Source organism: Spermophilus citellus (genome assembly GCF_964194105.1).
Source record: "Spermophilus citellus genome assembly, chromosome: 8".
Classification (NCBI taxonomy): domain Eukaryota; kingdom Metazoa; phylum Chordata; class Mammalia; order Rodentia; family Sciuridae; genus Spermophilus; species Spermophilus citellus.
In genome coordinates, this window is record NC_138189.1 from 119,361,587 (window position 1) to 119,377,584 (window position 15,998).

The 15,998-nt window shown below is 32.6% G+C and overlaps 1 protein-coding gene across 1 annotated transcript in view; it reads left to right on the forward strand.

Moving 5' to 3' along the window:
* FSTL5 (follistatin like 5) overlaps nucleotides 1-15,998 on the forward strand; it is an 824,806-nt gene that overhangs the window by 719,212 nt on the left and 89,596 nt on the right. The window contains exon 12 of the mRNA XM_081304788.1: nucleotides 6,328-6,477. Within this exon, the coding sequence (XP_081160914.1) occupies nucleotides 6,328-6,477 (150 nt within the window). The remainder of the gene's footprint in view (nucleotides 1-6,327; nucleotides 6,478-15,998) is intronic.

Genomic DNA, 15,998 nt, shown 5'->3' on the forward strand with positions numbered 1-15,998 from the left:
ACTGGATCTGACCTGACTGGATTTATCTATCTATATTGGCTGCCAGTCTAATTCTGGCTTCAACTATACCCCAACTGGCCTAAATCCTGTTCAAGAAAACAGGTCCTCTGAGCACATACATGGATGTTGTATAATATCAAATGGCTATTAATGTTGGGATGACTATTTGCCATTTCCATTGCTATTTTCTGCTTGACAACAAATGGTACACCAAATAACCTGCAGTCCCAAGGTCACATTTGGATTGGCATTGTTCTTGACTTTATTTCCTCAGTGATTCTGGATAACAAGGCATAGTGTCTAATGGCATGATTGAGGATTGGGCAGCACTTTTTGTGTCGCATCTTTGGCTATAATAAATGAGACTTAAGCACATATTTACTGAACAAATATTATACTTCACTATTACATTTAGAAAATGTGGAAATACAGGAATAGCAAAGAGTAACTTTTTAATAGTGAATGAAAGGCTAACAATCAAATATGAAATAAGCCAAGTTGAATGGCAATTTGATTAAATGTAATCAATTGATTAAACGGCAATTTGATTAAATGCTGAGTTGTGTGTCACAAATATAAATTCTATTAGAGTTCAGAGAAAAGAAAAATCACTAAGACCCATAGTAGTTAGGGATGCATTATATAGAAATTGGAAATATGTCTGCCAACAGTAGATTGAAAATTTAATTTAAAAATGGGTTTTGTGTTTTCATTTGCTGTGGAAAATCATTTTTATGAAATAGTAAGGAGATAATCTGGTTAAAGCACATGACATATGTTGGAGAACAATGGAGATTAATGTATAAATTTTAAGTTGTTAAAATTAATTCTTAATTAAAATTTTTTTTGGTTTTTCCCAAAAGAGACACACTACTAAAGAATCATTGAGGGAGACTCTAGAAAAACAGAAGGAACTTGGTGATTAATTCTTCTTTATCCTATGCAGCAACCTTATTTATTATTGTGACATTAAGAAACCAGGAGAGCAATTGACTCACATAAATTGGCAGTCATAAGAACAACCATCCCAATCAAATTTTTAATTGCTACCAAGAGAGGGAACTCCTTGCCAATTTCAGAGGTAGAGTAGCATAAAAAGGTAACAATGAAAAAAAAAAAACAACCTAAAATAGGTCTATTTTCAATATGTAATGACTAAATCAGTGAAAGAACCAGATCTGCAATATTTTTTCAAGTTTCCCAACATAAATGCCTATACACACGTATTTATTAAACATCAAACTTTCTTTCACTTCCTTTATCAACATACCTTTCCATTCAGTACATATCTGTCCAGGAGTCTCTATGATCCTGTGTGGCTCCACAAAATTGCCTAATCCATTGCCCAAGCTGAGTGCATGTATCTTAAGCCATATTATTTCTTGCATATGTATGGTTGTGTTCTTTGTTGTACTGATTCCACTTGTTTTCATTTACAACTGAGTACTTGCATAACATGTTGGCAATCATAGAATCAGAGATTTGCTTTTTTCTATCCAACAGAACCCTGACTCACCTCTTGTCCTTCAGCACTGTAGTTTCCCATCTTCCTAGTTCCACTGTTCTTTAGTTAAATTTGTTTATATTTTTCCTTTTTTTTCCCTAAAAGATAGGACAAAATATGTTATTGTCCTATATGCAAATTTAGACATTATTTTTATTGTCCAGTCTATTCTGTTACTTTATACCTAATAGTCTAAACAACTTTGATATTTTTAACTTCCCTTATGTAAACCAGCTCTGATCATCTGTCTGTGTGTTGATGCATACAAATATTTCACTTTTTCTTTGCGTTATTTCTTTGTTTAAAATTTGGATCACCTTTAATACTTCCTTTTTAATTTTTACTCTAAATTTACTTAATTTTTACTATATACTATATTTCTATTTTAAAGAACCCATACAACAATTTTTCTGGAAGGAGATGGAAAGGAGAAGCCCTGATGAATGGGAAAGCAAGAGATTACTCAGTGGGTGTCATCTGATTATAATAGTAATCAGATAATCAGAATGAATGAGCCTTCAGAGGTATTTAATGTAACAGAAATAGAGCAGAGAACTGAAGTCTGAGCTATTGCATTCCTGAAGCTACAATTAGGGAACAGAAAATAAAGAAGTCACCACATTCAAAAAGAATTTAACTAAGAAGACTAAAATAATACCTAGAGTAAGAATGTATACTAAAACAGAGGTCAGCAACATGACTTCTGTTATTGGCTAGAATAAATTTCTTAGGCTTTATAGTTCTTGTGGTGATTATCTTTGCTGCATGAAAGAATACATGGACATTATTTAAATAAATGAGTGTTTATCTGTGTCTAAATAAACTTTTATTTATATAAATCTGAATATCACACATTGTTTATATGTCATGAAATTGTGACATTCTTTTTTTCCTCCCCAATTGTTAAAACAATGTTCTTAGCTGCTGGATTCCACAAAATAGATAATGGACCAAATTTGCTTTGGCCCTTATTTGCTTATTCTTGCCTTACAAAAATGAAAGAACATTTCCCAAGAAATCCAGTAGTTGAAACAGCCAAAAGCAGCAACTTGGAATCATATTGCGGCAATGAGGCACATTCATATTTCATTTATAGAATTGAAGTTGCATAGTATCCTTCACATAATAAGTACTCAACTGCTAATTCCCTAGAGGACTAAAGGCTAATGATTGGAAATTCTGAGCCCACTAATGTCTTTGAAAACATCTCCTTTGGAATAAATAGTATAATGAAAGCAATTCAAGGTAAATTGTGTTTAGAGTGAAAATTCAGGAAATGGAAGTAACATTCTAGAAAGCTTTTCAACAATGTGAAGAGAATAAGATGGATGGTTGGAAAGGAAAGCAGATGAATCCAATTAAAGTTGTTTTATAGTTTTTAAGTTTGGAGGAAAGGTGCATGCTTGAATTCTTGGAAACTAGTGTAAGTCTTTCTAAAAATAGGGAATGATGCACAAATTTTCTAAGGTTGGAGAGAATCAGAAGGGGTTATACCAGGAACTTGTGGAGCTGGATGCAAGGAAAATAGAGGTGATTATACAAATTACATTTGTCTTCTCTAAGAGTGATACAGGATATACCAGGAGGGGAGGGATGAGGAAAAGGAAGAGAAAGTGGAAATCTGAGGACAAAGCATTCTAATGGGTAATAAGGATAACAAGTAAAAATGACAAGGTTCTAATAGAAGATAAGTGTATATATTTGTCTCTTTGACACAGTTAGGTTTAGCAAAGCAGGTACATTAACACTATTGTAATTGTAAAATTAAAATTTATACCACCAGTTGAAAAATATCTTATAGGCCTTTAAAATTTGGGGAAAAGATAATAAATCTGCAGAAAATATGTGACTTATTATGAAAAAGGTCCAACAGGAATAAGTCCTAATATTGAACTAGAATTGTATTTTTTTTCTTACCAACTTTCATCCTCATTAGTTCTAATATCTTAATAACTCTTTCACTCTAAGTGGTAGTATACATTTCATAAAATTCTTCTCAATAATATTTTGATATAATTCCTGGTAATTTTCTTCTTCATTATGTATTTTTAATCTTATTTTTATCTGTCATTTTTATCTTCTTTTTTTCTCATTAAATGTCTAATGCATGTGAAAAACATTTCTCTACAATTCCCATCCATATAAATAAGTATCAATATATGTAATCTGAAAAACTAAGAGTGCTATTATGAAGTAGGTCATAATTGGCTGTAATCAGAAATAATGACATCAAGAAAAGCAAAAAAATTCATTGTGACTATCAGGAAAAATTTAATGGCTTTGTAAAAATGATTGTATGTCTGGTCAGGAATGTCTTATGCGGACAACATACTAACAGAAAATAATTCCCAGAAGAGCAGTTTATTTTACTGTTGAATAGTTTTGCAGAAAAACAAAGGGGTACAAATTGCTTCTAGTTTCAGCAGTTGTTTGTCTGACAGCTATGTGTCAGGTCAGTCACACTTTTCTCATTATTTTGGCAGGTTTGTTTGGTAGTTTTTACACAACAGCAAAGAACTTATAAACAATTTCACTGTATTCAAAGCCTTTCATCAACCTTAGGTTTCACTTTTTCCCTACCTCTTCGTATCTCTCAAGTACATATTTTATGTAGTGTTTGTTCCTAACACAATGAGCCCTTGTCAACAACATCCAGCATATTTTTGAAGCAAAGTTTTCCACAGGAAAAAAAATGTTTTGTAGGAATTAATAAATTAAATTTCAATACTGTACTCTATTTTGAACAGGTTCTGAGGACAGATTTTTGCTCTCAGGTTTATGCTATTGCTTAAAGGATGCCAGGGATGTCACTTGTGTTGACCCCACTTATAGTCACACTGTAATAGTTATGGTGCACTCTCTAAATTGGAGTTCATTTTACAAACCCAGAGTACCTGAATCAGTCATACATTAAGTGCTTAGTTTGCAGGGCTTTTGCTTGTGTCCAGGCACCCTGGAACAACTTTTGCTGTTTTGGACCATGTAGTGCTGGACTAGATATGAAAAATAAGTGGGTACACTATGTGCTTCCTGAATTAGATCGGATATTTAGAAAACATAAGCAGCAGATCACAACTATCTCATTCCAAAGCGCTATGTTATTCACATTATTTTCTATGCAAACAGAAAAACCACTGATAATGATCATGCTGCCCTAGAAAGATTATATTATTATATATTTAATATAATTTCCAAAAGTCAAATGTGGTATATATCTTCTTTCAGTATCATCTTAAAATAAAAAATAAATGTTTAATGATGTTGACAAAATGTGTTTTCCTCTTACTTGAAAGGGGGTCTCACTATATTGTCTAAGCTGATATGAAACTTCTTGGCTCAAGTAATCCTCCTGCTTTACTTCCCAACTAGCTGTAATTACATGATATACCATCATGTCCCTGGCTTTGAAAGTGTTGTCGATTATTTCATGCATATTAAACGCAAATAGTGAATGGGATCTCTAAAGAAAAACTGTTTTACAAAAATTAGGAAAAAAAAGGATATTATTATAACAGCTAAGCAAGTAATAACTGGAACATACAAATCAAATAAATTAGACATTAGTTATTAATGGTAAGAGCTAAATAATAAGTCAAATGGAACCCTGGAATAATTATCATTATATAAATAAATGTTTATTATCACACATATATTTTATGAATAGTTCAACCAATCTCTCTTCTTAGTGACTTTTCTAATTTTTAAGTAAATTGAAAGGATCATGAGTAAATTAAAGAAACACATGGAAATATAAATCATGAGCTAAATGACACTTTTCATATACTTATGATTTTTCTCCCTGAATCACAGGCTTATGAATTCCCTAAAAAATCATTTGTAAACAAAATTAAGGACAGAAGGAAATGGAGGGTTTTCTTTTGTTTGTTTGTTTGCTTTTTTTTTTTTTTTTGGCCTCATTTATGATGATCTCACACAAAGCATACAATCTTCAACCAGAAAGCAATTCTAGAGCAAAAGAGTAAAGTCAAAAGACATGGGTAGTTTAGCCAGGTGCAGTGGCACATGCTCATAATCCCAGTGGCTCCGGAGGCTGAGTCAGGAGGATCACGAGTTCAAAGCCAGCCTCAGCAAAAGTGAGGCATTAAGTAACTCAGTGAGACCATGTCTCCAAATAAAATACAAAATAGGGCTGGTCGATGTGGCTCAGTGATTGAGTATCCCTAAGTTAAATCCCGGGTACCCCCCCCCCAAACAAGACAAAACAAAACAAAAAGATGTGGGTAGATTAAAGGATTTTGTAAAATTTTCCTGCTATACCAAATTGAATAAGAAAATAGCTATTGTGAATGAGTCCTTTACAATAATTTCTCAAAGCTTCTGATTCACAACAAATTAGAAGATTAAAACCAGTTAGGATTTTTGACAAGGCTATGCAAATACTTGTGGGGGGGTAGTCATCAATATTCTGAGAAGATTTGAATATGCATTAGTGTGATATTTTTCTGTTAAAACAAGTAAAGACTTGGAAAATTGGAGAGAAAATACTGGGCTTACTATGTTTTCCTGAATTTGCTGAGTTATAAACAAGTAGTAAAGAATGAAAGCACTGCATTGAACTATAAAAATCAGTAATTCAGGACATAAGATTTATCTTAAAGGAACCAATTTCACATTGATTTCCATACATATTTAATAAAGCGAAATACACTCTACATGCTGTTTTATTTAATACTTTCTATAGACATGTTTAACATTTGATGCTGAAAGCAATAAAGCACAAAACATTAATTTTATCCATGAAATTCTCATGCCTGTTCTATAATTTAAGATGTGAATTTTACTACCATTTCCCTAAATTACAGGATGAAGTCTGTCCCAAAGCTGAGGAAGATGAAGTTCAGAAATGTGTGTGGGCCTCTGCTGTTAATGTCAAAGACAAGTTCATTTATGTTGCACAGCCAACTTTGGACAGAGTCCTTATCGTTGATGTGCAGTCCCAAAAAGTTGTCCAGGTATGAATGATTGCTATGTTTGAAAGTGAGTTTTGGAAATCATTTACATTAATCCAATTGTCAGCTACCATGTAACTTGTACATTATCATTCTGATTGTCATTAATAATGTGTTTTTTACCTAGATAATTGGAAAATACTTACATTTTCTGGAATCTGTCTTCTCCTTCAATTCTTTGAGAAACTTTGTGTTCTTTAAGGAAACTATTTATATATACTGTTAAAAAAATTAGGTTCATGAATACATTACAGCATTAACATGACTGTTTCCACACAAATCATCTTTGCAAGTTTCTTATTCTGTCCCAAGTAAGGAAAGGCCCAGTTCAGGGTCTAATAAAAACATTTGTAATTATTATTATAGAACTAGAAGAAAATCTTTATTTTTGTATTCTTAGCAAAAGCTGAGACAATAGTCTCTTAATAAAAAATAGGAATGTAGAACAATTTACCAGATAGTTACAAAATAATAAGTATCTTCATAGGCCAATGATAGGAAAAATAATCTCTAATAAACATTGCCATGGTGATCTTTTCACAATCTGTTCAATTCACACTTCCATTTTCAGCCACCAACTGCTTCAGCATTTGCTCTTTCTAAGGCTAAACTACTTGGACAATTTACTTGAATTCAAAATCATAATGATCATTGGGCAGTATAGGTATCCAAATGATCTGCCTCCAAAAGTGGGCCCTGGAATGTCTTGATTTTTTACTTCTCAGCTCAGAGGAAAGAAACTTAAAACAGCTTTAGATACATATAATCTGCTAAATAAGAATAATGACTATATATCTTATAGTTATTTTAAGAATTAGATGAATTTTTAAGTGTTATGAACGGAAAACATTAATAGCAGATGTAGAGATGTGAAGTGCTATATATACCCATTGAACATCAAAATTTCTTAAAGACAGCGGAACCATGCATTCCTTTACTTATACAGAATTTTTAATAAATATTGGTTGAAATTAATCCTCTATTTTTGGAAAAGTAGGACTATGCAGATTCTAATATTCATAAACAGCTTTAAGGGGATTCATCCATCCACCATGTGGCCAGCGCAATGGTTTCATTAATGAGGTTCTTGGCATAAAAGTTAGCTAGCGAGATCGAAATAAAACACACAGACTCAGTTACCTTATTCTATGACCAGGTCCAAGACGGCTCCCCTCTCTGGTTCCCACCTCTAACCGCCTGGTAGGGCAGCAAGGATTACTCAGGGCTAGCAGGAGAGAGAGAGTGAACACGCCAGGAAGTAGCCTTTTATTGGGGAACAAGAAATTTAGGGGAGAACTCCATCCAATGAAGGTTGAGGGGGGGGCCACACTCCAAGGTCAGGGTCAGTGATTGGGCCCCTGGGATCAGTGGTCAGTCACACCCCCACATGGATGGGTTCTCTCATCAGGAGCGGGCCAGGAAAGTTCTGATACAGCCAGAACGCCTCAGACCCAAACTGGGAGTCGCCCAGTCATGTGTGAGAATGGCTCCCCACACATCCATACATCTATCCACCAATCCATCCAAATATTCATCTTTCCATCTTACATTCACTTATTGATTGTCTATTATGAGGTGTGTTGAATATCATAAATAAAATAAATAAGAGGATGAATGTATTTCTACTAGAAGGCTCTAATAATTCCACGGTTACAAATTCACAGTGGATAATCAGTCTAATGGTTCAATTTATAATTTTAAAATAAACTGTACAATTATAAGTAAATTTATGAAAAATTATTCTGATAGAAAACTATAAGGCTTCAAAGCTTACACATTTATCACGAATATCTGAACTAATGATTCACTATCTACTTAAATACTATAAAGGTAAATATTGCTAAATATTTCACCTGTTTTGCATGTGATTCTAAGACTTCTGGCTTTCAACCAGTTGTTTTTTTTTCCCCACTGTAGTATATACCAGCATAAATCAGAAGCATTTAGTTTAGGATGACCAAGACTCGGCCAGCATTTAGAATTTTGTGTAAGTTTCAGCAATTATCAAGACTGGTCTTTAAGTTTAATTTTATCTGGAGACCTACACCCAATGAATATATATTATCTACTAGATAGTTAAAAGTGGGAAAATTTAACATCACTTATTATTAATAGAATTCCACCTTCAGACAATGATGTCAAATTTAAAATTAATAGAAAGTATTGATAATAAAAATGTTCAAATGCTATGGTAATGATCACATAAATTATATCATTTTTCTAAGTACCTATTATAACTATGAAATACTCAGGAGAATATATAAGACCTTATACATTGATAAAATGGGTAAAAATTATATTCTGATACAATATGACTGTAGAGATTTGGCCTAGAATCTAGCACTTACATTTTTCTTGGTTAGAGAATTAGGCCTCAGGCCAAACATGTTCTCCTTATGATGTTGTGATTAAAATAATAATATTGTATTATTCTTTCTAAATATTGCCCATCTAGAAGTAAAAATTATGTAAATGTTCGTCAGTATATTTAAGTATTGCCATATTTTTAACATTACATACATGGAAACATATAATTTTTATTAATTGAATTAAGCTATTTGTACCTAATGCAAAGTTTTGCTTTTATGTGTCTTGTGTATAATTCTTTCTTTTATTGTTGTAGGTAAACTGGCTAGCACTAAATATTGTTATTTGAGAATTCTGAATTTATAAATCATATACTTAAAATTTCTTATAGCCTCAAAAATATATTCATAGTCACAAAACTTCATTATTGGACATGCACATTCCCATCAGAATTAATTTGATAACTTGTTTTGTTTTGCATTTTTATGCTATTGGAATAATTTTAGTGTTCAAAATGAGCTTTAACTATAGGGTTGAAATACTGCCTAGTATTCCTAAATGTAAAGCTGTGATATACCTAATTGTAAGTGTTGTTCAGGCATGAATTATAGTATTGTCGGTGATGAGTTCTGTTTTAGTTGGTCAATAATATATATTAAAGAAGGTATGCTTAAACATATACCTCTATATATTATGTTTTGATTTGTTGATTAAAATATTGTGGCCAGAAGCTTCAAGGAATCTCTATTTTCCTTAGGAACAGTAGTGTAATATTCAGCAATTCAGTGTTTATGGTGATTTTATAGAATAACTTTCAGAAATAATGAGAATCAACTGAATTTTTATATATCATTCTGCTGTTAATGGACACTTAGAGTATATAAAAATTTGGAATATTATGAATAATATCTCTCACCAATTTTTTGTATACTTATTTTGGTGGGCATTGATGTGCAGCTTGTCTATGTTCATATCCAGGAGTTAAAAGTTGAAATGGAATATTGTTTAAGTTTGTGTGATAAAGTTTTAATTTGAACTAAATTTAATCTAATGATAAAATTAAGAAGATGTGTTATTTTATAATTTTTTATGTTTCTACAATGATGATAATTAAGATTGTTTTGGGTTTTTCTACATGATTTGAGAACAATAATATTAAAATATTAGTTCATAAACTAATAGTATAACTTCCATTTCTATGTTATAACTTTTACATAATTTAAGAGAACAAAGCATTTAAAAGAATTATTGGTTTATATATTAGGACATACAACATATAAAATATGTAGTTGTGATATCCTCAGTTGAAAGGGATAGGGATGAAGGTATAAAGAGAGTAGTTTCCCATCTTAATTAAAAGTGCTCAAGAAATTAGGGTTAGAGGGACCTTGTCTCAACATAATAAAGTTTATAATATATGACAAACCCAAAGCCAACATAGTGAATGGAGACAAACTGAAAGCATTTCTTCTAAAATCAGAAATGAGGCAAGAATATTCACTCTGACTATTGCTATTCAATATAGTCCCTGAAACTCCAGACAGAGGAATCAAGCAAAAGAAGGAAATTGAAGGGATATAAATAGAAAAATAAGTAAAATTATTTCTATTTGCTGATGACATGATCCTATCTTGAAGACCCAAAAACTCATCAGAAGATTTCTAAACCTGATAAATAAATTCAGCAAGATGGCAGTATACAAGATTAACATACATAAATCAAGAGCTTTCATTATTCCAATAGTGATTCTACTGAGAAAGAAAACTATCCATTTCACAATAACCTAAAAAGTAAAATAAAATAAAGTACTTGGGAATTAATCTAACTAAGCAGGTGAAAGACCTCGACAAGGAAAACTATAGAACACTGAAGAAAGAAATTGAAGAAGACCTTAGAAGATGGAAAGACATTCCATATTCTTAGATAGGCAGAATTAATGTTGTCTAAATCATCATATTACCAAAAGTGTTATATTTATTCAATGCAATCCCCATCAAAATACCACCAATAATATTCTTCACAGAGGGGCTGGGGATGTGGCTCAAGTGGTAGCGCGCTCGCCTGGCATGCGTGCGGCCTGGGTTCGATCCTCAGCACCACATACCAACAAAGATGTTGTGTCCGCCGAGAACTAAAAAATAAATATTAAAAAAATTCTCTCTCTCTCTCTCTCTCTCTCTCTCTCTCTCTCTCTCCTCTCTCACTCTCTCTTTAAAAAAAAAAATATTCTTCACAGAACCAGAAAAGAAAAACAAAAGTCCTATAACTTGTTAGGAAGAATAAAAGACTGAGAATAGTCCTACTGAGCAATAAGAGCAATATCGGAGGCATTACTGATTTTTATAATAGTAACAAAACCAGCATGGTACTGGCATAAAAACAGACATGAAGACCAGTGGAATAAAATAGAAGAGCCATAGTCAAACCCACACAGTAACAGTTATTTCATACTTGAAAAAGGTACCCAAAATATATGTTGGAGAAAAGGTAGTCTTTTTTAACAAATGGTGCTGTGAAAATTGGATATCCATAAGTAGAAGAATGAATCTATAGCCCTTTTACCTGCACAAAATTTTAAATCAAACTGGATCAAAGGCTTAGGAATTATACTAGAAAATTTTCAAATTGTAAAAGAAAACATAGGGTCAAGATTCCAACATATTGGCACAGGCACCAACATCCTTAACATGACCCCAAAAGTGCAAGAAAGAAAACAAAGAATCAATAAGTGGTATACCATCAAATTAAAAAGCTTCTCTACAGCAAAGAAAATTGTAAATATTATGAAGAAAGAGCCTACAGAATAGAAGAAAATATCTGCTAGCTACTATTCTGACAGTAGATTAATATCCAGAATACTTAAAGAACTCAAAAAGCTTAACAACAAAAACAAAAAAACAAATAACCCATTCAAGAAATGGGCAAACTAAAAAGATATTTCTCAAAATAAGTAAAATGAATGGAAAATAAATATAGGAAAAAATGTTCAATATCCCTTGCAATCTGGGGAAAGCAAATCAAAACTATACTGAGATTTCATCTCACTCTGGTCAAAATAACAATTGTCATAAATACAAATAATAATAAGTGTTGACAAGGATGTGAGGAAAAAGTTACACTCATACATTGCTGGAGGGACTGCAAATTGGTGCAACCACTCTAAAAAACAGTATGAAGATTTGTCAAAAAAACTAAGAATGAAACCACCATATGACCCAAAATAACTATCATCAGCATACTATATTGATATAGTATCACTATAATAAAAGGCACCAAAACTTAAGAGTAAGGTATTTCTTCTGGTTCTTCTTTAGCACAGTAGGGTAAATATTGGTTTAAACAATCTATTATGTATTTCAAAATGACTAGAAAATAACATCATGAAATTCTTAAAAGATTAAATTTGAAGAGCTAGAAATGTTATTGTCCTATTTGATTATACCCATTGTATACATATATGAAGTACAACAAAGATGTACAAATATTATGTCTCAAGCAAATTCAAGGAACAAAAACATTTGAAAAGTATTCGATGTGAAGAAAAGAACTTATAAGCACTGTCTTACAGAGAACAAAAGCTAATAAGAAAATGTTCAAGTAAAAATCCTGCTAATAAATTTCAAAAGCATGGAGAGAAAGACTAAATTAAAAAGAAAATATTTAAGCTAGAACATGTAACCCAAGAAGCAGAAAAACAATACTTTTACAACTGTACAGACTAGAAAGTATTGAATCAAACAAGTATATTCTTGATAACTTAGAGTCAAAAGCTCTACCAAACTTTAAATCAACCATGTTACAGGCAATTTGATAAGATATGGTAATCTAAAAATGTGCATTTTCATTAACTTGGTGGTTGACTTTCTGTTTTGCCTTTCCACCTACTCGGGGAATAGGACTGTATTCCCAAAAGTCCTGAAGGGTAGGTTTATATGTGCCACAATATTTCATTTTTTCTATCGTCATTGTATATAATCAGACATTCTATTACAAGTGATAAATCTTAACCTTGTTTTGATACATCCTAGATCTCTCCCTAGTTTGTAAGCCTTATTACCTCATTTTGAGAAGCTGCCTTCTCTTTGGAGAACAGCAGGAACCAAAACCAATATGTCAAATATTTTCCTATTGTACAAATAATGTGAGAAACACATCCTTGAAGCAAAAAATGCAGAGAGCAGTAAAATATAGTAGGGGTTGCTCATACCACTCTGGAGAAGTGTGAGATGTTGTTTATCATTACCCTTCCTTGTAATAAAAAGGGACGAAAGGGCTTTGAATTATGTGGACTACTGCGTACTTTATTAGGAAGAAAGAGAGTGAAAAACAGCCATAATGATACAGGCTTACCTAAATTTTTATTTAGAGATCACCTTGGTGTTTGAAATGAAATGTCTAATATATATACTTTCTGATATTTTTGAAACCTATTTTTTACTATAAATACCAACCTCAAATTTTAGATACATGCCACTAAAACATTTCTTGGTTTTAAAAATTAAAGTTTTGGTATTTTTGAATTTATCTAAATTTTCCTTTTGATAACCATGCATGATTTTAGCCTATTCAACTCTTTAAAGAGTTTCATAACTCTACTACTGACTGGATGAAATAATACATCCTTATATTTGCTTTAACATTGCCTTAACAGTATGTGAATTTTAGCCCTCAAAAGTATGTGCTTAAAGATGAACTATAAATTCCCTAATGACTGTATGTCTATATTTTAATGAAGTACTTCAACTTTTATAATTATAAATTATTTTATGTTTTTTATGGTTTTAAAGAATATAAAATGATATCTTTCACAAACATGTATCTTGGTTTATTAAGTAATCATCTTAGAAACTCAACTTATAAATCCATTTGAAGAAAGAATATTTATACCTAGTAAACACTAGATAAAAATATTTTTGACTCAAAGATTTTTTATTTTTTTTTTTTTTTTTTTTTTTTTTATTGGTTGTTCAAAACATTACACAGCTCTTGACATAGCATATTTCTTACATAAGCTTTGAGTGAGTTATGAACTCCCATATTTACCCCCAACGCAGATTTCAAAATCATATCATTTAAATATCCCCATTTTTACAAAATGCCATATTAGTAACTGTTGTATTCTGCTACCTTTCCTGTCCTATACTATCCCCCCTCCCCTCCCCTCCCCTCCCATCCTCTCTATCTACCCCATCCACTGTAGTTTATTTCTCTCCTTATTAATTTTCCCATTCCCCTCACAGCCTCTTATATGTATTTTTGTATAACAATGCGGCTCTCCCTCCATTTCCATGTAATTCCCATTTTCTTTCCCTTTCCCTCCCCCTTCATGTCTCTGTTTATTGCTAGTCTTTTCTTCCTGCTCTTCCTCCCTTCTCTAATCTTAATTGCTCTCATTATATCAAGGAAGTCATTTTGTATTTGTTTTTTAAGGATTGGCTAGCTTCACTAAGCATAATCTGCTCTAGTGCCATCCATTTCCCTGAAAATTCTATGATTTTGTCATTTTTTATTGCTGCATAGTACTCCATTGTGTATAGATGCCACATTTTTTTAATCCATTCATCTATTGAAGGGCATCTGGGTTGGTTCCACAGTCTAGCTATTGTGAATTGTGCTGCTATGAACATCGATGTGGCAGTGTCCCTGTAGCATGCTCTTTTAAGGTCTTCAGGGAATAGTCCGAGAAGGGCAATAGCAGGGTCAAATGGTGGTTCCATTCCCAGCTTTCCCAGGAATCTCCATACTGCTTTCCAAAGTGGCCTAACCAATTTGCAGTCCCACCAGCAATGTACAAGAGTACCCTTTTCCCCACATCCTCTCCAGCATTTGTTGTTGTTTGACTTCATAATGGCTGCCAATCTTGCTGGAGTGAGATGGTATCTTAGTGTGGTTTTGATTTGCATTTCTCTGACTGCTAGAGGTGGTGAGCATTTTTTCATGTACTTGTTGATTGATTGTATGTCCTCCTCTGAGAAGTGTCTGTTTAGGTCCTTGGCCCATTTGTTGATTGGGTGATTTGTTATCTTGCTGTCTAATTTTTTGAGTTCTTTATATACTCTGGATATTAGGGCTCTATCTGAAGTGTGAGGAGTAAAAATTTGTTCCCAGGATGTAGGCTCCCTATTTACCTCTCTTATTGTTTCTCTTGCTGAGAAAAAACTTTTTAGTTTCAGTAAGTCCCAATTGTTGATTCTTGTTATTAACTCTTGTGCTATGGGTGTCCTATTAAGGAATTTGGGGCCTGACCCTACAATATGTAGATCGGAGCCAACTTTTTCTTCTATCAGACGCAGAGTCTCTGTTTTGATATCAAGGTCTTTGATCCATTTTGAGTTAATTTTTGTACATGGTGAGAGGAGAGGGTTTAGTTTCATTTTGTTGCATATGGATTTCCAGTTTTCCCAACACCATTTGTTGAAGATGCTATCCTTCCTCCATTGCTTGCTTTTAGCCCCTTTATCAAATATTAGGTAGTTGTAACTTTGTGGGTTAGTCTCTGTGTCCTCTATTCTGTACCATTGGTCCACCCGCCGGTTTTGGTACCAGTACCATGCTGTTTTTGTTACTATTGCTCTGTAATATAATTTGAAGTCTGGTATTGCAATACCGCCTGATTCACTCTTCCTGCTTAGTATTGCTTTTGCTATTCTGGGTCTTTTATTTTTCCATATGAATTTCATGATTGCTTTATCTATTTCTACAAGAAGTGCCATTGGGATTTTGATTGGCATTGCATTAAACCTATAGAGAACTTTTGGTAATATTGCCATTTTGATGATGTTAGTTCTGCCTATCCATGAACAGGGTATATTTTTCCATCTTCTAAGATCCTCTTCTATTTCTTTCTTTAGGGTTCTGTAGTTTTCATTGTATAGGTCTTTCACCTCTCTTGTTAGGTTGATTCCCAAGTATTTTATTGTTTTTGAGGATATTGTGAATGGGGTGTTTTTCCTCATTTCCGTTTCAGAAGTTTTGTCGCTGATATACAGAAATGCCTTTGATTTATGTGTGTTGATTTTATATCCTGCCACTTTGCTGAATTCATTTATTAGTTCTAGTAGTTTTTTTGTAGACCCTTTTGGGTCTTCTAGGTATAGAATCATGTCATCTGCAAATAGTGATAATTTAAGTTCTTCTTTTCCAATTTTTATGCCTTTAATTTCTTTCGTCTGTCTAATTGCTCTGGCCAGTGTTTCTAGAACTATGTTGAACAGAAG